The sequence below is a fragment of the Humulus lupulus genome, chromosome 4, assembly GCF_963169125.1.
Source record: "Humulus lupulus chromosome 4, drHumLupu1.1, whole genome shotgun sequence".
NCBI lineage: Eukaryota > Viridiplantae > Streptophyta > Magnoliopsida > Rosales > Cannabaceae > Humulus > Humulus lupulus.
This window is the reverse complement of record NC_084796.1, coordinates 14420762-14447506: the sequence shown is the minus strand read 5'-3', so window position 1 is coordinate 14447506 and position 26745 is coordinate 14420762. Positions and strand designations below refer to the sequence as shown.

At 36.8% G+C, this 26745-nt stretch overlaps 1 protein-coding gene and 1 non-coding gene across 2 annotated transcripts; one reads left to right on the top strand and one right to left on the bottom strand.

Annotated features, from left to right (window-relative positions):
* Window positions 1-3122: 3122 nt before the first annotated feature.
* On the bottom strand, window positions 3123-3229 carry LOC133833302 (small nucleolar RNA R71). Its single transcript, XR_009892693.1, has one exon. It is a non-coding gene; the product is annotated as a small nucleolar RNA R71 (small nucleolar RNA).
* Window positions 3230-3895: 666 nt separating this feature from the next.
* Window positions 3896-4327, top strand: LOC133831916 (uncharacterized). The gene has a single exon (XM_062262318.1). The coding sequence runs from the start codon at window positions 3896-3898 to the stop codon at window positions 4325-4327; it is 432 nt and encodes a 143-aa protein (XP_062118302.1).
* The last annotated feature ends 22418 nt before the right edge of the window (window positions 4328-26745 follow it).

Sequence of the window (26745 nt, the reverse complement as noted above, 5' to 3'; positions counted from 1 at the left end):
AGTAAAGCTTGGTTGAAAGTACTTAGATCCCTGAATCTCGGGCCTCCCCTTTATTTGGTCATACATAGCTGTGTCCGTTTTTGCCAATGAGTCTTCTTTTTCTTTTCAGAAGAAACCCACCAAAATCTAGCTATCATTTGGTGGAGATCATTAATAAGTTTCATAGGGAACTTGAAGCAGCTCATGGAATAGGTGGGGATAGCCTGAATGATTGCCTTTATGAGAACTTTTCTTCCCGCAGTTGAAAAAAAAAAGAGCTTTCCATCCTTTAAGTCTCTTCCACACCTTATCTTTTATGGAATTCAAAATCTATTTTTTGCTTCTTCCCACACAGGACAGAAGCCTCAGATAATTTCCATAGTTTTCCACCACTCTCACCCCCAAACCAAAAGATTAGCCAAATTATTCCTCTCATTTCTAGGGACATTCTTCCCGAAATCCATTTCAAACTTAGAAAAATTCACCATTTGCCTAGAGGCAGCAAAATACAGATCTAAAATGCTTTTGAACTCCAAGCATTCCTCTTTGTTAACTTCTAAGAAAATCAAGTTGTCATCAGCAAAAAATAGATGAGATACATGTACTTTGCTTCGCCCAAAAGTTAGCCCGTGTATCTTCCCATTCTCTTCTGAGCTTTGGATCAAGCTAGACAACCCCTCAACACAAAAGAGAAAGAGAAATGAGGAAAGGGGATCCCCTTGTCTCAACCCTCTCCCAGAAGTGACACCTCCTTTCACTTCACCATTGACCAGGAATGAGAACCTCACCGACTCCACACAACTCATAATTTTACTGATCCATCTCTCATCGTACACCAACTTCCTCATAACTTCTTCAATAAAAACTAGTCAAATTCGAATTTGTCGCTCCAAAATGGTATATTCCCTAGTTATTTTTAATGAAAGTTAATGAAACTAGGTATGATTATTGGAGCTTGATCATGATGTTGATCCACATGTTGGCCTAGATTCTAATTTTCATTATGTTCTATATTTTGGATATGATATGATATCTGGTTGTTCAATTCAATCATATTACATATTCAACTTGTAAGTAGATGTTGACAGTGAGAACTCGTCAACTATGTTAGGTCGGAAATCTCAACGTTTAGTAAGAGAATAACTAAATAAGAATTTAGAATAGATTTGAGGAAAGATAAATGCATATCAACAATGGAGTAAAAACTCGTATATTGCTTAATAGCCTGAGTATACAATGAATTTTCTGATAAACGAGTTTTAGGCTCGTTTATGGTCTAGTTTTTAGGAAGGTTTTCATTAGTTTAGGGCTATTTTATTGCAAAATTATGCTTGTTTGTTCATGGCTAGGAGGTCGAGTTAGGCTACTGTGAATAACGCCCCAACGCTATCACAATAGTGCTAATAGAATTTTTTGAAGGCCTATTGTTTTTGTAACTAGTGCTACAACGCTAGTTATCCAGTTTTTAAAAGGAATTTGGCTCTGTTATCAGCGTTACAACGCTAAAACCTAGCACTACAACGTTATCGACGAGATTTTGAAATTTTAAGTCATTTTTAGAAGGACAAAACAGTCTTTTCACTTGTGGGCATTGGGAATCTATTTAAGTGACATTATTCTGCGAATTTGAGGAGTCAGTTTTAGTTTTATAAACCCTAGATCTAGAAAAGGCTGCTGTGATTATTGTATTTAGATTTCTTTTTCTGGTTTATGACTTTCTAGATTTCTTCTTCATCTTAATTCTTTAGGTTATTTTCTATGAACAATTATCTATATTTTATTGTCATCATGTTATCTATGAACTAAATCCTTTATCTAGGGATTAATGTAGTCGCTTGAATTTCAATTTAATTTTATTATGATGTTCTATTGATACTTCTTCTTTATTCTAATCTATATGATTTTTGCTTAATGCTCGTAAATACTTGATCACTATTTACTTGATTTAAGAGTTTTGACTCAAAATTCGAAAGATGAGAATTGAATATGCTATCATTATATAGAAATAGGTTGCATATTGGACGAAAGTACCTATATCACTTGTGCAGTAATTAGGTTTCCATGCTTAATGCCTTCTATATGTTTAAGTTTATCACAGAAATGTAGAAAACCTGCATATAGGCTGAGATCTTATATCTTTAAAAAGAATAGGAATCGATTTATGTTAACCTGCTATTAGAATAGGAAGAAGAGATTTAGAACTGATTAGTAAAATTAATAGAATGAAAAGTTGATGAAATTAATTCCTAGGCTTTTTATTATTGATTTTTAGTTCATTGATTCATTGTTTTGTTTATAGTTATTTAAATTGTGTTCGTATTTTAAAATTATTCATCTTAATTTTAATCACCAAATAGAAAGTGAAAAGCAATTATTGGTAATTGGTTAATAGTCTCTGTGGGACAATCTCTGTTCTTACAGAATTTATTACTTGACATGACCACGTATACTTGCGTGCATATTTTAGCGATCAAGTTTTTGGCACCATTGCCGGGGACTAATAACCAATATCAAAACTACTTGTTTTTCGATCTACTTTGGTTTTAATCTAATGTTTTCTAATTCAAGTTGCTTTTAAATTTCTCAATTTTAGGTGACCTATTTTAAGCGACGTAAGGGTTCGAATATACTAGTGCTTGTTGATCCTAAGATTGAGAAGACCTGCAAAAGAGAAAGAAAACAGACTAGACTTGAAAGGATGACCCAGAACGTCAATAATGTTGCCAACAACAATCTGAATCAGGGTAATGAGGGTAACGTTGCAGCTGAAGCAAACCTACCCCTAAGGGATTAGGTACTCCCTACTGTTACAGGGATACATTCTAGTATTCGCCCACCTACTGTAGAGGCGAGAACTTTTGAGATCAAGCCTTTGATTATCCAAATGGTTCATAATTGCGTTCAGTCTGGGGGGCTACCTAATGAGGATCTGAACCTCCATATTACCTACCTTTTGGACTTATATGATACTTTCAAAATGAATGGAGTAAGTAATGATGCAATCCATTTGAGGCTATTTTCGTTTTTCTTTGAGAGACAAAGCTAAAAGTTAGTTGATTTCACTGCAAGCCAATTCCATTGTGACATGGGAAGATCTTGCTCAAAAATTTCTCGCTAAGTATTTTCCTCCCACTAAATCAACCCGGATTAGAGGTGAAATAAATAATTTTTGTCAATTAGATGGGAAATCGTTATATGACGCTTGGGAAATGTTTAAAGAGCTACTTCGAAAATGTCCACATCATGGTATAGTGAAATGGATATTGGTGCACATTTTTATAATGGGTTGAGGGGAAACACAAGGACTATAATAGATGCAGCAACAAATGGAGCATTTATGAGCAAAAGCACTAACGAAGCTTATGAGCTTTTGGAGGAGATGGCCATGAATAATTATCAATGGTCAGCTGAGCGATCAAAATAAGAAGGTGGTGGGAGTTCTAGAAGTTGATCCCATTGCTATGCTCACTGCTCAAATTTCTTCGCTAACTAAACAAATGCAACAACAAAACAACATTTCAGCTCAAGCAATGAAATTACAAACCGCTCCTATCATTTGTGAGACATGTGGAGGCCCTCATCACTTTGAGAAATGTCCAGCAACAAGTTCTTATTTGGTAGATGATATTCCACTTGAAAAGTTTCAAGCCATTGGTAATTTCCCAAGGCAACCGAATAACAAAACATACTCTAACACTTATACTCCAGCGTATAAGCACCATTGTCATGGAGTAATAATCAAGGGCACCAACCATAGTATCATCCAAATCCACCTCAATATCCTCCAATTAAACCATCTTATGGGCTAAATCCAAGACCCTTTTATGACACTCAAAGGCCACAAATGCCGCAACATCAATAACCACCGCCTCAAATGACTAAACAAGAGGTATTCGTTGACTCATTGAGCCAATTTATGACAGAAACTAGATCCTCCATTCGGAGCTTAGAAACAAAAGTTGGCCAACTTTCAAAGTTAATGGTGGATCGTAATCAAGGGGCTATACCTAGTTCAACTATGGTGAATCCCAAAGAGCAATGTCAAGCTGTCACTTTAAGGAGTGGGACTAAGTATGATTGGCCTACAGTAGAAAACAAGGGCAAGAAGATAGAGGATCAACATGTCACTAGTCCAGCACAAGAGGAGGTTACTAAAGACCTTCCAAAGAAAGGGAAGCCAAAATACATCGAGCCTACACCAAAGATTCCTTATCCTCAGCGGTTCCGAAAGGCTAATCTTGACAAACAATTTTCTAAATTTTTGGATATCTTTCGAAACCTACACACTAATATCCCTTTTGCAAAGGCTTTAGAACAAATGCCAAGTTATGTGAAGTTTATGAAATAAATTTTGTCAAGAAAATGGAAATTAGAGGATCATGAGACGGTTGCATTAACTGAAGAGTGCAGTGCAATACTTAAGAAGAAACTACCTCCAAAGCTTAAAGATCCTGGATATCCCATGTTCTTTAGGGGGTTTAGTAGAAACAAAGGCTTTATATGATTTAGGGGCCAATGTGAATTTAATGCCTTTATCAATCTTTCAGAAGCTGAATTTCGGAGAAGCTCGGCCAACTACAGTATCTTTGTAGATGGCAGATAGATCAGTTAATCACCCTCTTGAAGTGATTGAGGACGTATTGGTAAAAGTGGGTAAATTCATCTTTCCTGCAGACTTTATAATTTTAGATATGGAGGAAGATGAAAATATTCCAATAATACTTGGAAGGCCATTTTTGGCGACTTGTAGGGCTTTAATTGATGTACAAAAAGGTGAGTTAAAGCTGCAAGTGCAAAAAAAGGAAGTTATATTTAAAGCTTTTGCAGCAATAGAAATTCCAACTTGTTGTAGAGTTGAAGTGGTAAATCAAGAAGGGAACAAGTTGGAAGTCTCTAAGAAAAGCTCCATAGTTAAAACCAGAATGAGAAAGAGGCGAAACCAGTTAAAAAAAATACTTTAATGAAAGGATTCAAATGTTATATGAGCGAGGGAAAGTACCACCAATTTCTAATCACAAGAAACGAGGGCAACTCATGACACTATTGTAGAGTCCAAGAACTTTACTTAGCTAGTTAGATAGTAGTATTATAGTATTTATAGCATTATCTTTGTAACTGTGGATTTTTGGTTCAGACCAGGAATTATTTGGACACTCATAGTAGTACTTGTAGATTTTCTAAGTTTAACCTATAGTTTAAGAATATTAATGTTAACCTAAGGTTTGATTATATGACTGATATTAAGGATAATATTTATTATACTATAAGGTTTAGATAAGGACCAATAGGATGTTAAGCACATGTTATGTATGGATGATTAAGGATTAAGTATTTTGAGGATTAAATTTAAGAAGGGTAAAAGTTTGAATGCTATAAGGTTAGTTAGCAGCTTTGAATACGTTGAGGGTTTAGTCAAGGCTGTTTACTCCATTCAAACTTAGCTAAAAATGTGTAATTTCGTGTTTAATTAATCAGCGTGTGCCGATATATCGCAGCTATAGGGGGCGATATATCGCAGCACGTAGATACGGAAAACACGAGACGATGCACGACAGCCTCGGGCATACTGGCCCAGGCGATATATCGCCTATAGGGGGCAATATATCGCCTCCTTCAGCATATTTTGAAACATTTTGAATTTGTTTTCCATTCAGCCATTCAACCTCTTGATAAGTCCAGCACCTTATTGAACGAGTCTTTAGCCTCTGCTGAACGATTATTCAAATTATTTTCACCTAAAAAGCTATTATTTTTATTCAAGTAAAATTAAGATCCTTTCATTCCTAAACTCTATAAATAGGACCTAGTACCCAGCCATTATTCATCTTTTGCTCTAAGTTCAAAGGCTGCAAGTGCTAAGTGAGTGTGAGAGTGTAAACACCTGGGTTGGGGAATCATAAGCTTGATCATCATAAGCTTATCAAACACTTTGGGAAGTAAGGTTTTATAGTATTTCGGTTCGAGGTGTAGATTGGTCTTACAAGTCTTCAAGGTAACCCAAAACTCTAGTTCAATTCTGTACCTTTCTTTCAAGTTCTCATAGTCTTCTAACCTTATTCTTATTTTGGTTAGGAAATCTAAGAACTTGCACATAAGTTTTTGGTAAGTATGTTTTCCAAGGTTTAGTCCTTCCATTCCTTTCATTTCTCTTTTTCTTCTATAGACTCACCTTTTCTTAATGGTTATTAGGAGTGTTCCCAAAAGTCCCAACGCTGTCCTCTTATCCCGGTAACTTTGGTAAGGAAAATAGGATAGAATTTATATGTTATATGCTTATTATATGTTATCTTATGTTTTCTTATGTTATGATATGTGTTATGATATGTATGTTGTAGGCTTGGGCATATGACCCATATGACTAACAAGCCCCAAATAGATTATGGGCATATGACCTGCTTAGCTAGTAGGACCCAACTAATCTAATGGGCATATGACTTGTTTAGTCTATGGGACCCCGAGTAATAATGGCCATTATAGTATGTGTATGATATAAAAGTGTTATGTTATGTCTTTATGTTTCTTATGAAATTTATGTATATGAACTATGTGTTAGATTTTTCCTTGCTGGGCATTAGGCTCATTCCTTTTTGTTTATATGTGGAGGAAAATAGCTAAAGTGGCGGTAAGATTCGTGGATGCTTGGGGAATGTGTATCGGTGGTGAATGGATTCGAGGAGTCGAGAGTTCGATTTTCGAGGATGTAGTCTTGTTTTACCTTTTTGATGGTTTTACATGTATTTTTCCGCACTTTCTATGTAACTCCTTTTTATTTTAAATTATGTATTATTTTTAAGACAATAGGATCACATATCCTTCTTGATATTTTATGTAAGTAACTCTTATTTCTACAAGTTTTTTCTAATAAAGTTATGGTATTTTCGCAAATGTAAGTTTAATTAAGGATTTGTATGTATAGTTTCGTTAATGGTCCAAAATTCTAGAGTAGTGGGTCATTACAACTATGACTCTCAAGGACGTGTGGGGAGGACTTGATCCAAGTTGAATATGAATAAAAACAAAAGTCCAGCTAAAAGATGTTAAAGACAACGCTCGTAGGAGGCATTCCTATGCTTATCTTTAATTTTATGTTATTTGTTTTTGTTTTTTTTTTATTGGAATAATGTTTTTAGAGATTTTGTTTTAGTTGTTTTTATTTTTATTCTAGAAAAATTGTGTTGTAACTCGTAACCCGTGAAAAAAATTGAAGTTTACTCTAACGACCCAACTATTTCTAAGGCCTTGGACCATTAAAACTACTAGACATAGCTACTATTTTGGGAAACATACATAAGAAATAATATAACTTTATTAAAAACCCCAAAAATAGATATTGTGCAGAATACAAAGTAAAATAGGAAATATAAAATACAGTATGGGTACCCATTGTTTAATACATAAAAACAATAAATAATAAACTTAAATTGTTTAATTGCGGAAATACATCAAAACATAATTCAAAAGACTAAAATAAAATAACGACATCCTCAATCATCACGCAGTCCATTCAATCCGTCCATCCTCAACACACAAGCCAAGCTACCATGAATCTTTCCGCCCTCCATAATCATTTTCCTGCATCAATCTAAAACAAATAAAGGAGTGAGCCTAATGCCCATCAAGGAAAATCTACTTAAACATACTTCATAAATCATAAACATAAGACTATATCACATACTATAAAATATATATCATATAAGACTACAATATTAATGGTCATTATAAATTCTTGGGGCTTGTTAGCTAAGCAAGTCATATGCCCATAATTTATTGGGGCTTGCTAGCTAAACAAGTCATATGCCCAAGGACTACAAAACATATTCTCGGGGCTTGTTATCTAAACAAGTCATATGCCCAAGCGACTATAAAACATATTATGCATATACTTATCACAACATAAAACATATCATATACATATCATAACATATAAGCACATAAAATCTATCCTATTTTCCTTACCAAAAGCCAGGATATTTGGTAACAAGAACGAGATTATAATACTCCTATAAATCAATGGTAAAAATGGTGAGAATCTCTAAAGAATAAAGATGAAATGAGAACTAAACCATCAAGAAGAAACTTACCAAGAAGAACCTTGAGTTTCAAGAACTTAAATACCTAATCAAGAATCATCAACAAAAGTTAGGATCTGAATAAAAGAAAACTAAATAACCATAAAAAATTGAACTTAGGGATAAGAATACCTTGATGATCTTATGGATTGATCTAAACCTCAATATCGAAATCTCACTATATCTCACTTCCCAAGTGTTTAGAAAAGCGTAGAATGATAAAGCTTTTAACCCAAGACCCAAGTGTATCTCTCTATAGTAACACTAACAACTTGGAGGCTCTGATCAAATGCTTGAAGAATGAAGAAAATTGCTGAGTACTAGGTCCTATTTATAGAGTTTGAGGAGTGAAACTAACCCATTTTAATTTGAATAAATAAATTAATATAAAATGAAAAAGATTTGAATTTTCATTCAACAGATGCCCAGAACTCAGTCAAAATCGTTCAAAGGTAGGTCTAAGTGGTTAAGGGTATTTTTAAAATAAAAATCACAAAATTTCCAAAAAAACACACTTGGAGCCGATATATCCCCCCCATAGGCGATATATCGCCTCCCCCTATATTCCTGAGCCCCGTTCGTGCAAAGTCGACGTGTTTTTCCATATCTTCCGTAGGTGATATATTGGCCGCTAAGCTGCGATATATCGACATACGTTGATATATAAAACACGTATTTGCACTTTTTCAGCATATTTTGAATTAATAAAACAACTTTGACTGAGTCATAATTCGATCCTAACAGCTTCTGGAATGTTCTAGAGCTTCTAGATCTTTCTTTTATTTAAACTATTCATCAAAACACTTAAATCCTTAAATAAATATGATTATGAAAAGTGTCATGCTCTTAATGGCTCTATCTAAAAACCTTAGGTTATAATAAACAATATATCTAGGACCAACAATTTTAATCAAACCTTATGTTATAATTAATATTCTTAAACTATAGGCTAAACTTATAAAATCCATAACTATTGCTATGAGTTTCCAACTAAGTCCCGACTTGAACCAAAGCCCACGGTAACTAACATACTACAAACTAATACTAACTACTACTATCTAGCTAGTTAAGCAAATATGTTGGGACTCTACAATTCTCACCTACTAAAAAGAATTTCATCCTCGAAATTTACTTACCAAACAATTCTGGATACCATTTGTTGCGAAAATTATTGCTACGCAAGTATACGTAATCGCTTTTGTAGTTTATTTTGATAAGACCGATATCGTTCCCACAGAGACTGGTTTATCAATTACCAAATAATTAATTTTTAGTTTCTATTTGACTAATGAAAACTGGATTTGTGAATTTTGAAAACAAGAAAACAGAAATAAATGAAAATTGCATAAATCAAATAATAACAAGAACACAAGGATTAAATTCACTGTAAAACAATTAGGAATCCTAATCTTCTCTACTATCCACTCTATTAATCTTTAATGCAATTACTACTGAAACTCTTCTCACTGAAATGATAGGCATGCAAAAGTGTTAACTATTTGAGTTAAGAGATAGAAAACTCGACCTAATGTGAATTCCCTATATTTCTATGGTCAATTCAAACAATAGGAAGCAATGAATACAACCATAAATCACATAAACCAATTTGATACTCTCGTTCTAAATTGAAATCTATGTCTATTCAATTTTAGCATATTCAAATCTCACTTTTCAGATTTTGATTCAAATTCATAAATCGTATGTAAAAGTTGATCAATCAATCACATACACAATAAACACAAACTGAATAGATTTCAGATGAAGAAGAAATAGATAAATGCATTAAATCATAATAATGTTTCCAGAGAGTCAATTAGAAAACCTAAATAGAAATTTAGTTCATGTTTATCATTAAGAAATCCATAAACATGAAATTAACATAAACTAAAAGAAAAAGAAAAGAAAAGAAAAGAACTCTAGATGATCAATCCAATCTTCATCCAAAGCCTCCTTAGCCTCCTCTCCCATTCTAGATATCAAAAAGTGCCTCATTTTCTCTCCTTAATCGTAATTTAAACCTAATTAGCGATTTTTTAAACATGAAAGGACCAAAACACCCTTAATTAAAAATCTGCATTTTTCTCATTTGTAGACATATCCTGCGGTTGAAGGATGTCATTCCTGCAGTCGCAGGAATGCTCTAGAAATGCAAAAATTTCTCTGGAGTTACGGCCGCAAGACACACTTCCTGCAGTCGTAGGAAGTGCTCCGAAACATTGTTTTCCACCAATTTTTGTCATTTTGTCGATTTTTCCACCATGTTTCCACACCTAAGTCACCTAAGCCCTTCGACACCTGAAAACATACAAAAACCAGCGTAAAATAGAACAAAACAAAACAAACACCAAATACTTTACCTGAAAAACACATAGATAAATGAGTCTAAAACTCATTTATCACCATTCTAACATGTCTTCCTCCAACTCCCACGTTGCCCCCCCTTCAAAACTATTACTCCATAGGACCTTGACTATCGGAATACCCTTACACCGTAATTCCTTCATCCCTCTATCTAGGATGCTAACCGATCATTCCTTGTAACTCAAGTCTTTCTGGAGTGCTATCGTATCATACTTGAGGACATGAGATGGGTCTGACACATATCTACACAACATCGAAATGTGAAATACATTGTGACTATCTGCTAGAGCTGGCGGTAGGGCTAATCTATATGAAACTGTTCCCACCTTGTCCAATATCTCAAAAGGACCTATGAACCGGGGACTAAGCTTGACTTTCTTCCCAAACCGCTTCACACCTTTAGATAGGAGATATCTTTAAGAAGACTTGATCTCCAACTCTGAATTCCACATCACGTCGCTTGGCATCCGCATAACTATTCTGTCGGCTCTAATCAGCGAGCATACGCTTTCTAATTAGCGCTAATGCATCCTGAGCTTCTCTAACAGCTTCGGGTCCAAGAAGTTCCCTTTCTTCTACCTTGTCCCAATGTAACGGCGATCGACACCTCCTTCCATAAAGTAGCTCATAAGGTGCCATCCCGACCGTTGACTTGTAGCTATTGTTGTAGGAGAACTCTATCAGTGGCAAATACTTACTCCATGATCCTCCGAAATTGAGTACACAAGTGCATATCTTCTAAAATCTGTATGGTACGCTCGGACTGACCGTCTGTCTAAGGATGAAATGTCGTACTAAGACTTGGTACCCATAGCTTGCTGCAAGCTTCCCAAAATCGCGATGTAAACACCGATCCTCTATCAGATACTATAGTCTTAGGGATTCCATGTAGTCGTATTATCTCCTGAACATAAATGTCTGCGTATTGATCTGCTGTGTAAGTAGTCTTGATAGGCAGGAAGTGAGCTGACTTGGTTAGTCTATCTACTACTACCCAAGTCGAGTCGTTTTGCTTATTTGTTCGTGGTAGTCCTGTCACGAAGTCCATGGCTATGTCATCCCACTTCCATTCTGGTATGCTAAGCGGTTGCAATAAGCCTACAATCCACTGATGTTTTGCTTTCACTAGCTGGCATACTAAGCATTTAGACACATACTTCGCTACATCTTTCTTCAATCCTTTCCACCAATACAATGCCTTAAGGTTGCGAGTCATCTTGGTCGACCCTGGGTGAATTGAGTATGGGGTATTGTGCACTTCTTCTAAAATCTTTATCTTAATTCCACTATCATTTGGCACGCATACCCGGTCCTTATATCTCAAGAACCCCTGTCCTGATATGGAGAAATTCGTGGCTTTGCCTTCTTTAACTGCAGCTATGTGAGATACTAATGTGTCATCATGCCTTTGCCCGATCTGAATATCTTCTAACAGACTTGACTAGATGGACAAGTTAGCCAGTTTTCCAATGACTACTTCTATTCTGACATTGATTAGTTCTTGCTGGAGTGGCTTTTCTATTCAATCTAATGCTGCTAGATTCTCATAACCTTTCCTACTTAGCACATCAGCAACTACATTCGCCTTTCCCGGGTGGTATAGGATTTTGCAGTCATAATCCTTTACTAATTCTAACCACCTGCGCTGTCTCATGTTGAGCTCCTTTTGCGTGAAGAAATATTTTAAGCTTTCGTGGTCCGTATAAATCTCACATCGTTCTCCATAAAGATAGTGGCACCAAATTTTCAATGTAAAGACCACCACTACTAACTCCATATCATGCGTTAGATAATGTTGCTCATATTCCTTCAACTGCCTTCAGGCATAGGCTATTACCTTGTTATTCTGCATCAGCACACAACCCAAACCTTGCTTCGACACATCACAGTAGACTACAAACTTGTCGTTGGGTGTCAGTACGAAAAGTACTGGTGTTGAGCATAACTTATCCTTGAGTAACTAGAAACTCTCTTCACACTTATCCGTCCAGTTGAACCTCTGCTGCTTCCGGGTCAGATTGGTAAGCGGAGTGGCTATCTTAGAAAAGCCCTCTACGAATCTTTGACAATAACTTATTATCCCGAGAAAACTTCTTACCTCTGGTGCGTTCTTAGGTCTTGGCCAATCCTTCACAACCTCTACCTTAGCTGGGTCTACTGCAACTCCATCCTTGGATACTATATGGCCGAGGAACGCTACTTGTGAAAGCCAAAATTTGTACTTCTTGAACTTGGCGTAAAGTTGATGCTCCTTCAATCGTAACAAGGTCATCCTTAAATGTTCCTCGTGCTCAACTTCATCCTTTGAGTACACCAAAATATCATCGATGAACACTACGAAGAATTTGTCCAAGTAATCCTTGAAGACCCTATTCATTAAATCCATAAATGCGTATGGAGCGTTGGTAAGACCAGAACACATAACTGAAAACTCGTAATGTCCATAACGAGTTGTAAAAGCTGTCTTAGGAATATCCTCTTTCCGTAACTTGAGCTGGTGATATCTGGACCGTAGATCAATCTTTGAAAACACGGTTGCTCCTCGGAGTTGATCAAACAATTCGTCAATTCGAGGTAGCGGGTACTTATTCTTAATTTTCACCTTATTCAGCTCGCGGTAATCTATACACACCTTCATGCTTTCGTCCTTCTTCTTCACAAATATAACCGGTGCTCCCCATGGCGAATGGCTCGGTCTAATGAAACCCAAGTCTAAGAGTTATTTTAACTACATCTTTAACTCCTTGAGTTCAGTTGGTGCCATCCGGTATGGTTCCTTTGAGATAGGCTCGGTGTCCGGTGCTATTTCAATTGTGAAGCCAATTTCCTGAGTCGGCGGCAACCCTAGTAATTCGTCAGGAAATACCTCTAGGGATTCCTTTATAATGCGGACGTCTCTAACCTTTAGTGGTGTTTCCTTTACCATATCTGTGATGCTGGCTAAGAATGCATGACATCCTTTCTCGATCATCCTTTGAGCTTTGAGAGATGAAATAAGCGGCGTACGTAGTCCTGAAACCTTTCCCATAAAGCATAGTCTTTGACCGTCAAGAGTCTCGAACGTCACTTGCTTACGTCTACAGTCGATGGTTGCGCCATACCTTGCTAGCCAATCCATGCCCAGTATCACGTCGAAGTCTTTGATCTTTAGTTCTATCAGGTCTCCTTCTATTTCTACATCCTCAATTTTGATTGGTACACCTCGTACTATCCGTGATGATAGGACTACTTTGCCCGAAGGCAATTCTGTCACAAACCTAGTTCTAAATCTTTCAAAAGGTTTATCTAATTTCTCTATCATTCCTAACGAGATATACGAGTGTGTTGCTCCCGAATCAAATAATACAAAACATATATTATCGAGGATAGGAATTTGACTTGTGACCACTTTATTACTAGCTTCAGCTTCTCCCTGGGTTAAGGCAAAGACTCTGGCATGAACCATCTTGTTGTCCTTTTTCTCCTTTTGCTTGAGTTGTGGATAATCTTTCTTTCGGTGACCATCCTGACCACAATTGTAGCATCCCTTTGTGTTTGCATGACACTCATTAGGATGTTTCTTTTGTCACTTAGAGCATTGCGGGTATTCTACATAACCCGACCTACTACCTCCATTGTTTGTTCGTGCTCCTTTATCGTTGTCAGACTGCTTATTGTCAGGATGCCTTCTCTTCTGATCATTATTGCTACTATGTTGATGGTTGTTGTTGTGGTTGTTTCGACCATTCTGAGGTTGACTCTGCTGCTTAGGCTCAGGCTTATTAGCCTCTTCCTTACTAACATTCGCCTAAAGCCTTTCCACTTCTATAGCCGTCTCTAGAGCATCAGCATAAATAGTAGTTCCAGTGTTTGCTAGTTTGACTCCTAGCTCAATATTTGGTCTGAGTCCTCTTACAAACTTGGTAACCATCAGAAAATCGGTTGGGACCAGCTCTGGAGCAAACTTGGCTAGTCGATCAAACTTCCGAGCATACTTTTCTACCGATAAGTTACCTTGTTTCAGACTGGTGAACTCTTCCACTCTTGTAGCGATGACTGCCGAGTTGTAGTCTTGTCGAACAGCTCCACATATCTTGTCCATGACATGGTGGCGACATCATGAGTTTGCTAAACTAGGTCCCACCATATTCTAGCATCCTTCTTTAGAAGAGACGAAACACAAGATATGCGATCCGCGTTGCTGAGGTTCATGTGCGCTAGGATCGCCTCTACATTTCTATGCCATTCTTCCGCCTCACAGGGGTTTGTTGTCCCTTCAATGTTAGGAGTGTGTTGCTTACGAAACCACTCGTAGATTGGCTCCATGTACTGAGCTGGGTAGGGCGCATAGTTCGCCTATGGCCATCCCCCATGGAGACCTACTTGTTGGGGTGCTTAAGCAATTTGCTGAGGCTGCGGCTGAGGCTGAGGTTGAGGCTAAGTCTATGGCTGCAGCTGAGCCTATTGTCATTGTTGCAGCAATTCTTCCACTTTTTGCCTTAGCCTGACAATTTCTGCGGTGTTTTCAACCGGAGGCGACGGCACATTTCTGTTAGCAGCAGTAGTGGTAGCACGTGCTCCCCTTCTGCGAACTAGAGGGACTTCACTGGTCTCGTTGGCGGCGTTGAAGGCATTGCCGGCTGTGCGTGCAGACCTTCTGAGCGACATCTTTAGCAAAGTTCTAATAGTCGAGAAAAACATGTTAGAACTTACCCTATTAGGCTCTAAGGCAAAACTTAGTCTAAGCAAACATAACTTAGACCTATTAGTTATGATTTCTTATGAAAAATGTTATCCATAAAATTAGCATTGATGACGTGGCAAGTAATCCCTGGACACGTGGCTGACACCTGGAAACGTCTGCTAGAGTATCGACCAGAGGACACATTAAAAGCAGTGTAAGCCTGTCTTACCCGCGACCAGTCTGGTCGATGGTTCCGTGTACAAGGCAACATTTATGGGAAGATCTTTATGAATCCCGAATTTATCTCATACAATCTTCTGGGTATCCGATTATTCAGGAAAGAATATCTGTAACAATCTTTTGTAATCCCCCTTGAGCCTATAAATAGCAAGAGATAGCTCAAGGGAGGGGACTTTTTGGCTTTTGAATCACTTGAGACTATAGTAATTCTCCTAGTAAACTTGTATCGTTCTTCAGAGATTAGTGAAGCTCATTGAACCCCCAGTTCTTTGATCACTCTTCTGTTTTTTATATCAATATCATTCTAAGTGGACGTAGGTCATTACCAGATCCTGGGGCCGAACCACTATAAATTACTGTGTCTTATTTACTTTTGTCATTACGTTATTCTCATCTCTTTCATTCATATCAAGCATATTTTGACTCCGTGTCAGTTGGCCAAATCTTGGGTCAACAAAAAAAATTATGTGAGCCTTCTTTATAATTAGGGTGTGTTTCTATACTTAGAAAAATAAGTCATCTTTATTATTTTCTAAGTCTGTTTCTAATCATTCTATATGACTTAATCCTCAGGCTCGAAACTCGTCGTTGTTCCAAAGTTAACCATATTGAGGGAAGGCTGGGATCAGTAAAATCGTTCCCACTACTATGGCCCCCTAAACTCTCAATATAGAACTCGGTCCATTGATTTGTATCCACCCTCACTGAACTTGGTCATTATTTATTATGATTGTAAAAGAAAATCAAACTCATACATGTCATCAAAAATAACAATAATTTTAATTTGGAAAAAGGTTTTCACTAAATACAATCATAAATGCAAAGATAATAAATAAATAAATAATTAAATAAAGAAATAAACTAATATAAAATCAAGATCTTCTACATCTGACCCTTCATCTAACATATCATCATCTATCTCCTCATATTCATCATTATCTTGGGCCTCAAAATTTCCTCGGGGAAGATTCGAAAAGATTCTATGTTTTTGCTCATTAATGAATTGGAATTCCATCTTAGAGGTGAACCTAAGTATGAGAAAATAATATCTCATAGCTATAGGTAATTCATCTTCATCATCTATAGTTTCCCATATTTCTTCTAAGGCTGAAATTACAGAAGGATAATATTTAAAAAGCCTAATCACTAAAACATATTGCTCCGTAGCTCTCATCATGATTTGCTTAGTAGTTTGGAGGTGAACTATTTCATTATGGAATAAAATCAATCTTTGAGTGATTCTTTCTAACACTCCTACTATATTCCTTGACTCTCTAATCCTTTTTAAGGCCTTAATGGCTCGGATATCCTCATAAGTCAAGGCTCCATCCATTCTTAACTAAAAACATAAGGACTAAAATGTTAACTAATAACTATAACATAACCACTTACATTGGCGGCTAGATTCGAAGCTTGAGCATGTGTATCAAGGAGAACTTCATGGATATGGACCGTTTCTCTGATACCAACTGTAATGACCCAACTATTTCTAAGACCTTGGACCATTAAAACTACTAGACATAGCTACTATTTTGGGAAACATACATAAGAAATAATATAACTTTATTAAAAACCCCAAAAATAATAATTTTGTGCAAAATAGAAAGTAAAATAGGAAATATAAAATATAGTATGGGTACCCATTGTTTAATACATAAAAACAATAAATAATAAACTTAAATTGTTTATTTACGGAAATACATCAAAACATAATTCAAAAGACTAGAATAAAATAACGACATCCTCGATCATCACGCAGTCCATTCAATCCGTCCATTCTCAACACACAAGCCAAGCTACCATGAATCTTTCTGCCCTCCATAATCATTTTCCTGCATCAAGCTAAAACAAATAAAGGAGTGAGCCTAATGCCCAGCAAGGAAAATCTACTAAAAACATACTTCATAAATCATAAACATAAGACTATATCATATACTATAAAACATATACCATATAAGACTACAATATTAATGACCTCTATAAATTATTGGGGCTTGTTAGCTAAGCAAGTCATATGCCCATAAATTATTAGGGCTTGCTAGCTAAACAAGTCATATGCCCAAGAACTACAAAACATATTCTTGAGGCTTGTTATCTAAACAAGTCATATACCCAAGCGACTATAAAACATATTATGCATATACATATCATAACATATAAGCACATAAAATCTATCCTATTTTCCTTACCAAAAGCCGAGATATTTGGGAACAAGAACAGGATTAGAATACTCCTATAAACCAACAGTAAAAATGGCGAGAATCTCTAAAGAATAAAGATGAAATGAGAACTAAACCATCAAGAAGAAACTTACCAAGAAGAACCTTGAGTTTCAAGAACTTAAATACCTAATCAAGAATCATAAACAAAAGTTAGGATCTGAATAAAAGAAAACTAAATAACCATAAAAAATTGAACTTAGGGATAAGAATACCTGGATGATCTTATGGATTGATCTAAACCTCAATATCGAAATCTCACTATATCTCACTTCCCAAGTGTTTAGAAAAGCGCAGAATGATAAAGCTTTTAACCCAAGACCCAAGTGTATCTCTCTATAGTAACACTAACAACTTGGAGGCTCTGATCAAATGCTTGAAGAATGAAGAAAATGGCTGAGTACTAGGTCCTATTTATAGAGTTTGAGGAGTGAAACTAACCCATTTTAATTTGAATAAATAAATGAATATAAAATGAAAGAGATTTGAATTTTCGTTCAACAGACGCCCAGAACTTGGTCAAAATTGTTCAAAGGCAGGTCTAAGTGGTTAAGGGTATTTTTAAAATCAAAATCACAAACTTTCCAAAAAACACACTTGGAGCTGATATACTCCCCCCCCCCCCCCCCCATAGGCGATATATCGCCTCCCCCTATATTCCCGAGCCCCGTTCGTACGCTTGTGCAAAGTCGACGTGTTTTTCCGTATCTTCCGTAGGCGATATATCGACCCCTAAGCTGCGATATATCGACATACGTTGATTTATCAAACACGTATTTGCACCTTTTCAGCATATTTTGATTTAATAAAACAGCTTTGACTGAGTCATAAGTCGATCCTAACAGTTTCTGGAAGGTTCTAGAGCTTCTAGATCTTTCTTTTATTTAAACTATTCACCAAAATCCTTAAATAAACATGATTATGACAAGTGTCATGCTCTTAATGGTTCTATCTAAACCTTAGGTTATAATAAACAATACATCTAGGACCGACAATATTAATCAAACCTTATGTTATAGTTAATATTCTTAAACTATATGTTAAACTTATAAAATCCATAATTGTTGCTATGAGTTTCCAACTAAGTCCCGGCTTGAACAAAAATCCATGGTAACTAACATACTACAAACTAATACTACTATCTAGCTAGTTAAGAAAATATTCTGGGACTCTACATTTAGGTGGTTATAGCACTACAACGCCACATGCCAAGCGCAAAAAGTTGAGGTTGGGGTCATTTTTTTCGAAGAGATAGTGCTACAATGCCCTACGCCGTCAGAAAAGTTAAAATTAAAGTTTCGTTCAAGCCTCCACAACCGCCATACTGATGTGGCTGCTCAGGTTAGTCTCTTTTCTCATTCTTTATGCACTTTAACATTGGGGACAATGTTAGGTTTTAAGTTAGGGGGAGAGATTTATTTTTAGTGTTATGTTATTTGATGCATTTTTCAGTCTGGTTTTCTAGTTAGTTTGTATTGAGTTGTGTTTTAGAGTGTAAATTAAGTTGATGATAATTGCCATTTTAATATGGTTGATTGTTATGTTGTATAATCCAAAGGAAAAATTATGTGCTTCTGAAAAAAAAATTTGTGTGCTTGGTTAGATTACTTTGTTTTTTTTCCCTGTGATCTGTTGACAATAGAGATCTATTGCTCATGATGTGCAAATGTTATGATTGAATTATTTTATGCATGTCAAATTTGGATTTCAGATTGAAAAGATTTAAGAAATTCTAGAACCTGTTTGCTTACTATTTGAGATGAAATTTGAAACAATGCATATTTAGGAAAAGGATATAGGCAATTTTTAGACTGGTTGTGCCTTTCAAGCTATCCCTATTAAATTTTATCCTTAGTTAGCCTTTTTGAGCCTTATAACTATTTTCTTGTTAACACATTTTTTTAGCCTAGTTGTGAATTTGATTACCATTTATTCTTTTGACCCATACCATGATCATGAAAATTATTATGTGGGGAGTAAATGTGTAATGGGATGTTATGTATAATGTGTTATTCAGAAAATTTCTTGTGATTGAGAAAAGTAAAAAAAAAATTTAAGAATGAGTGGTTTGAAATTGTTGGGAAAGTTTGTTTGACGGAATTCTTGTGGTATGATTAAGCCTAAAATGTTTTTTTTATCTACCGGTACCTAAGCCTTCTATTACAACCCCTATAAAGTCCTTTCGATTCTTATTTGTGCAGTTGTTTATATTAATGGAGAATAGTAAGTAATGCAGGCATATGGAATAACTTTGTTATATGATTAGTTGGTGAGAATTTGATGTGCATAAGGTGGTTCAATTATTTTATTTGCAAGTTATGAGTAAAATGAGTTTTGGCGTTAATAGATTGCAGTGAAGGGGTGAAGTATTTTGACTAAAAATCTAGATTAATATTTTAAATAGCATGATTCTTTTCCTGAGAATTATATGTGCATAGCTGCCGTGAGTGTTGGAATTGGTTGGTTATGTCAACTTGGTTTGTTTTGGTTTGAGTCTAGTTAGATTATTTACTCGAGGGCGAGTAAGGGATTAGTTTAGGGGAGTTTGATAAACGAGTTTTAGGCTCATTTATGGTCTAGTTTTTAGGAAGGTTTTCATTAGTTTAGGGCTATTTTATTGCAAAATTATGCTTGTTTGTTCATGTTTCAAGTTTTTGATGCTAAGATGATGAAAAGAGATTAATGAAGTAAAAGTGGGAGAAAATGGAGCTACTTTGAGGAAAATCAAGTTGTTTTGGAAGCAAGGAGGTCGAGTTAGGCTACTGTGATTAGCGCCCCAATGCTATCACAATAGCGCTAATAGAAGTTTTTGAAGGCCTATTATTTCTGTAAATAGCGCTACAGCGCTAGTTATCCAGTTTTTAAGAGGCATTTGGCTCTGTTATCAGCGCTACAGCGCCCAAAACCTAGCGCTACAACACTATCGACATGATTTTGAAATTTTAAGTCATTTTTAGAAGGACAAAATGATCTTTTCACTTATGGGCATTGGTAATCTATTTAAGTGACATTATTCTGGGAATTTGAGGAGGCAGTTTTAGTTTATAAATGCTAGATCTAGAAAATACTGTTGTGATTATTGTATTTAGATTTATTTTTCTGGTTTATGACTTTCTAGATTTCTTCTTCATCTTAATTCTTTAGGTTATTTTCTATGAACAATTATCTAAATTTTATTGTCATCATGTTATCTATGAACTAAATCCTTTATCTAGGAATTAATGTAGTCTCTTGAATTTCAATTTAATTTGATTATGATGCTTAATTGATATCTTCTTTATTCTAATCTATATGATGTTTGCTTAATGCTCGTAAATACTTGATCACTATTTACTTGATTTAATGGTTTTGATTCCAAATTCAAAAGATGGGAATTGAATATGCTATCATTATATAAACAAAGGTTGCATATTGGACGAAAGTACTTGTATGACTTGTGTAGTAATTAGGTTTCCACGCTTAATGCCTTCTATAAGTTTAAGTTTATCACAGAAATGTAGAAACCCTGCATATAGGCTGTGATCTTATATCTTGAAAAAGAATAGGAATCAATTTATGTTAACCTGCTATAAGAATAGTAAGAAGAGATTTAGAACTCATTAGTAAAATTAATAGAATGAAAAGTTGATGAAATTAATACCAAGGCTTTTTATTATTGATTTTTAATTCATTGATTCATTGTTCTATTTACATTTATTTAAATTGTGTTCATAGTTTAGGATTATTCATCTTAATTTTAATCACCAAATAGGAAGTGAAAAATGATTATTGGTAATTGGTAAATAGTCTCTGTGGGACGATCTCTGTTCTTACAGATTTTATTACTTGACATGACCATGTATACTTGTGTGCATATTTAATCGATCATTTTCCAACCCATTTCAATGATGAAGTGAGACCCTATTTATAGGTGAGCTCTAATGGCTCTTGGTACATTGTGGTCCCGAAGAGACAAGGAGCTGCATATCCAGGTTGCAAGTGGTAGTGGTGTTGGAGGAGTGGTGGTCAGCTCCAGTATATGTCAGGGGTCTGCAAAAGTACTCTTGCCTTGGTACCGTGTCGTACCTCCACTGCTTGTCGGGAACGAGCGTCATAGGCGTGCTTGGGGAGTCCTTACTATGTACCATTCTAGTACTGCCACTACTTGTTTGGGGTGGACATTGTGTCCATAGTCCAACTCCTCTTGGTTTGTAAGTGCATTCCGTACCTCTTCTGACTTCATATCAAATCATTGTGAGGTCTTCCTTAACCTTCCTCAAATGCATGTTCAAGAGGTCCTTGACTCTGCATCTTGTGAGACCCACAGGGAAAGAGGTACCTCGTTGGTGGCGCATATCTCAAGGAGAGAGATAAGGCCTCTTCAACGAGGCCTACTGCGCATGCGATGAGACATGATGCCCATGTGTACACCTTTCTAGGCACGAGGTGCCTTCTTGGTGCGAGGCACCCACCAGGCATGAGACACCCTTCCAGGCGCAAGACCCTGCTGGCGCGAGGCGTGTAACGTCCCAAATTTCCTAATAAGGCTTAGGGCCATGATTAGGGGTCCCGGATGGAAAATCTTGGAATTATTTGATTATGTGATATTTTTGTGTATCATTATGTGAATATGTGAGTTATATTATAATATGACTAGATACGCATGTGTTAGGTGTATTAAACATGCATGTACACCCATTTCTATTTAATTGGGCAATTTTCATAATTTGGCCCGTTTTGGGTATATTTGGCATATATGTGGTATGTGTGTGGTGCTTCATTATTATTTGGTTATGCTAAGGTTACTCAGCACGAGACGAACCTAGAAGGCAAGCTAGTGGGAAAGTCACAACGAGATTCATACTAGACTCGGAGTGAGTCAATGGGTATTTAGTACATTACCGGGATATTGGGTAATGGGAATAAATATTTGATGATAAATTGGGAGTTAGTGAGACCAGAGGGAAATTCTGGGAATTTTGACTATTTTACCCCCGGGGGCGTTTTCGGGACCCTGAGCATTAGGATTTGCTTGAGGTTACTTAAGCTTGAAGTAACCTGTCAGAAACATAAAAATAACGTTCAGAACATTTCTTCTCTCTCTCCCGTTCCATTTTTGACACCATTAGCATTTTCGAAGGAAACTTGAGTCTTAGGACTCGGATTCAGGCAAGGATCGAGGCATAGCGTTGTAACGACCCAAAAATCACTAATAAGGCTTAAGGGCCTTGATTAGTGTGCCGGAAGGGCACGATTGGTTTATGTGTGAATTAAGTAGTTTAATGCATGATTTTGTGTTAAGCATGCTTGTATGATTATATGAATATATGAAATGCATGTGGGCCCCATTTGGTTGCTAGGGGCATATTTGTAATTTTAGCCCGTTGAGGGCATAAATGTGATATTTGTATATACTGTGATTAATACCACGTGTGAGTGGTGATATAATTGTGATGCACGACTCAGGACGGTCCTAGGGAGCTGTTTAGCTAGAAAGTCACAACGAGGTCAAATACCCGGCTCGAGAAGAGCTTAGGGGTATTTTGGGAATATTATAATGTGTTCGGGAATTATTGAGTAGCGGTTAGTAATTTAGTAATGGTTTAGAAATGTCGTGGATTTTTAGGAATACTTGAGGACTTAGCGGCATTTGGGTGAAATGACTAAATTGCCATTGGAGGCACTTAAGGATTTAAATAAGCTAAAGGGTATTTTGGACCTTTTGTATAGAAGGGGATTTTGATCAATAATGTAGCTGATTATAGGGGCATGTGGAAGGGAATTAGAAAAAAAAAAAACTCTCAGTTTTTTTTCTCTCTTCCTCTCCCAATCAATTTTCTCTCTCCCTCTCTAAGGTGTTGGTTTTGGAGGATCTTAAAGTAGAAACTCAGGAGCACAAAGGGCTTAGCTAGGATCAAGGGTAAGTTTTAATTCAAATCTTGATGAATTCTTGCTGGAAGTGTTGAATTAGTGAGCTGAGTTGTGTTTTATTTTTTGGGTCATTGGAGTGAAGACTTGGCAAGGTTCAACTTGGGATTAGTGGATTAAAGTTTAGAATTTGATTGGGAAGTAGCTCAAGGTCGAAATTCTACTTGAGGTAAGAGTTCCATGCATCTCTTAATTTTAATTTCTAGTGTGGTTTAAATATTCTGAAGGGTGGTTTAAGTTTTGGGAATTTTGAGTCACTAGGTGATTCTTGGGTTTGACTGTGTGTTTGGGTTTGTTGCTGTAATTTTTGAGTTGCCATACTGTTTATATGGGGTTTTAGGTTGAATTGCGACTTGGGTATACCTTGGCTATGGATTCGAAAGAGTTTTGGCTCGGGAAAAATGCTGGGAAAAAACCCAATTTTCTGGGTTCGCGTATGAGCGCCACAGCCCTGTTCTTCTGTGTCGCGACGCTAGTTTGAATCAGGAGGAGGGAACCACTCTGGGCGCCGCAGTACTAGGCTAATTTCAGGAAAGGGGAAATTGAGTTTTTAGGGTTTTGGCTCAGGGGCTTGAGGGACGCTTCCACTACCTTGTGAGGGGAAACAGGAGGTCCCGAGAGCACGGGATTGGTTCCGGGAGATGATTATGAATTGGTTAGTAATGAGAGCGCTATGTATGTGTTGTGACTAGGTTTTCAGCAAGGCTCGGGTTAGAGGAATGTGCTCAGGATTTCAGTGCTCAAGAAGCTCAGGACACAGGTAAGAGAACTGCACCTGGTTGTGAATTTATGATGGGACTAAGGGTTTCCTATTCTTGTATGCATTATGAAAGTTGGTATTATGCCATGAGAATATTAAACCAACGGCCTAAGAGTGCCAGAGGTTACATTGGCGCACAGGGCACGGCTCAGCCACTAGTAGCTGAGGACAACTTAATATTCACTGAGCTCGGTTTAAGCGGACCGAAGTCAGTGGGGGTAAACAGAGGGTGCGACCTAAGGGCGTCGACGCTGATTATTGTGTGATCTGGTTATCATTGTTAACTGTTGAATATGACGTGTTGAATAGCTGAGTGTTAGCTTATGGATTCATTGTTGTGTCCTTGAGTTATGTGATTATTATGGATTGCTAAGTGTATGAATATGCTTTAAGAGTTATATGATTATTATCAATGTTTGTGCTTGATGTTATGTTTTCTTGCTGGGCCTTGGCTCACGGGTGCTACGTGGTGCAGGTAAAGGCAAGGGTAAGCTTGATCAGCCCTAATTCGGAGAGCTCTGAAAGCAAAATGTACATGACTAGCTGCTCGGCCGCCACGGTTGAGGGAGAGATAGGAACAAGAGGACCATAAATGTCTGTTTTGCCCTTAGAGTGGTTAGTAGTTGTTTATACCATGAAATTTTGTAAACAGACTTTCAAACGTTGTTTCTTTTGCGATCCCTTGTACAAAATGTTTAATTATATGAAATGTATCTTTTATGACCAAAACCTTTTTAACCCTAGTTCATTACTGTTTTAGTGACATGTTTCCAACTAAAAGACTTGATTAGCCAGTCCTACACCTTTATAAATACACAGTGTAACGGTCTTGGCTACCCAGGGTGTTACATAGCGATTCTAGGGAAGATTAGAAGCTTTTTAGCTGGAGAATTTAGCTAGAAATGACATAATCAGAGGTAATTTAAGCTTTGAATTCTTGAGTTCTTACTCTGTTCTTGGTGTTCTTGAGTTTTACAAACTCAAGACTTGGATTATGAATTCCTATGGGCATTTTGGGTATTTGTAGTTGCTATAATGTTGCTAAGCCATTGGATAAACTGTTTGGAGGATTAAAATGTTGATTTGAGGGGCTAAGGACCCACTGGGGTCGGAATTGGAGCTTTGAATCTCGAAGAACATGAGTTGAGAACCTAGAATTCTGGTTTGGGCGATGTAGCTTGGTTTGTAGTGCAACAACATTGGGTGCTTTGTTTGGGGGATGATGTTCTGCCTGTAGCACCCAATAGGTAGCGCTATAGCGCTACACAGTCTTCAGAATGTGTTTTTTTTGTGTACTTTTTGGGGTTTTGACCCTAGGGCTCAGGGAATGATTCCACCACCCTGTTTGGTGGGATTGGAGGTCCCGAGAGCCTGGGATTGGTCCCGAGATTGTGTTTTGGGACGCGAACTCATTGAAACACTATTTATGGTTTTGACTAGGTTATCACTAGGGTCTTGGAAACAGGATCGTGCTCGAGGGTCGTCCATTGGTAACCTATGCTTGGACCAAAGGTAAGAAAACTGCACCCAATATGTGATGCATGTGATGCATAAGATACATGTGATTAGGGCATGGCATGAATGTTGAATATGGAATTGGTCAGAGCTTGAGTCTCTGTAATTGTGCATGATTATGATTATCCTTATGCTTATCGATTAAGCATGTTGAATGCCTTATATCTGGATGTTTGAAGGTGCATGGTTATAATTATGCTGGTAATTGTTGATGAGGCATGTTGAGTGCTCTATATATATACATTGATTGCATAGTAAATGCATAGCAGCTATGCTTATCTGTGTGTGGTACTAACTTATTAGTCAGATAACGACAATGGTGTCAGTATTGATTGTGAAGGTGTGACTTATTAGTCAAGTTCGGCAGTGGTACTGGGCACTGGTCGTATGGTATTGGCTTATGAGTCAAGAACAGTATTAGCGTGTTTAACACAAGTCGAAAAGATTTGATCTAATCGACTTAAGCATTATCAACATAAGTATGAAATGCTTGACCGACCCTAAGTTCAATGAAAACTAAAGCGCTTGTCTAGTCTAAAGGCTAGTTACATAGAGCCAGAGCTATAAGCTCAAGTGACTAATACGTCACATGGCTAGGAGGGTGTGGGACCTTAGAGATAGACTTATTAGTCATCTATATAGAGATAGACTTATTAGTCATCTATATAGAGATGGACTTATAAGTCATCTACACAGAGATAGACTTATCAGTCAACTATGTAGAGATGGACTTATCATTCATCTACACAGTGATAGACTTATCAGTCATCTATATAGAGATGGACTTATCAGTCATCTATTCAGAGAGAGACTTATTAGTCGTCTACCATAGAGAAACTTATTAGTCATCTACCTCAGAGCGAGAGACTTATTAGTCATCTACTCAGAGCGCAGGACTCCACAAACATTTATTTGTCTTTCTTGCATGCATGAGTAGGGTTATTACTGCTAGGCATGCCTATTGTGATTTGGTGACATGTTATTATTTGTTAATGAGCATATTGAGTTTTCTTGTTGAGCTTCGACTCACGG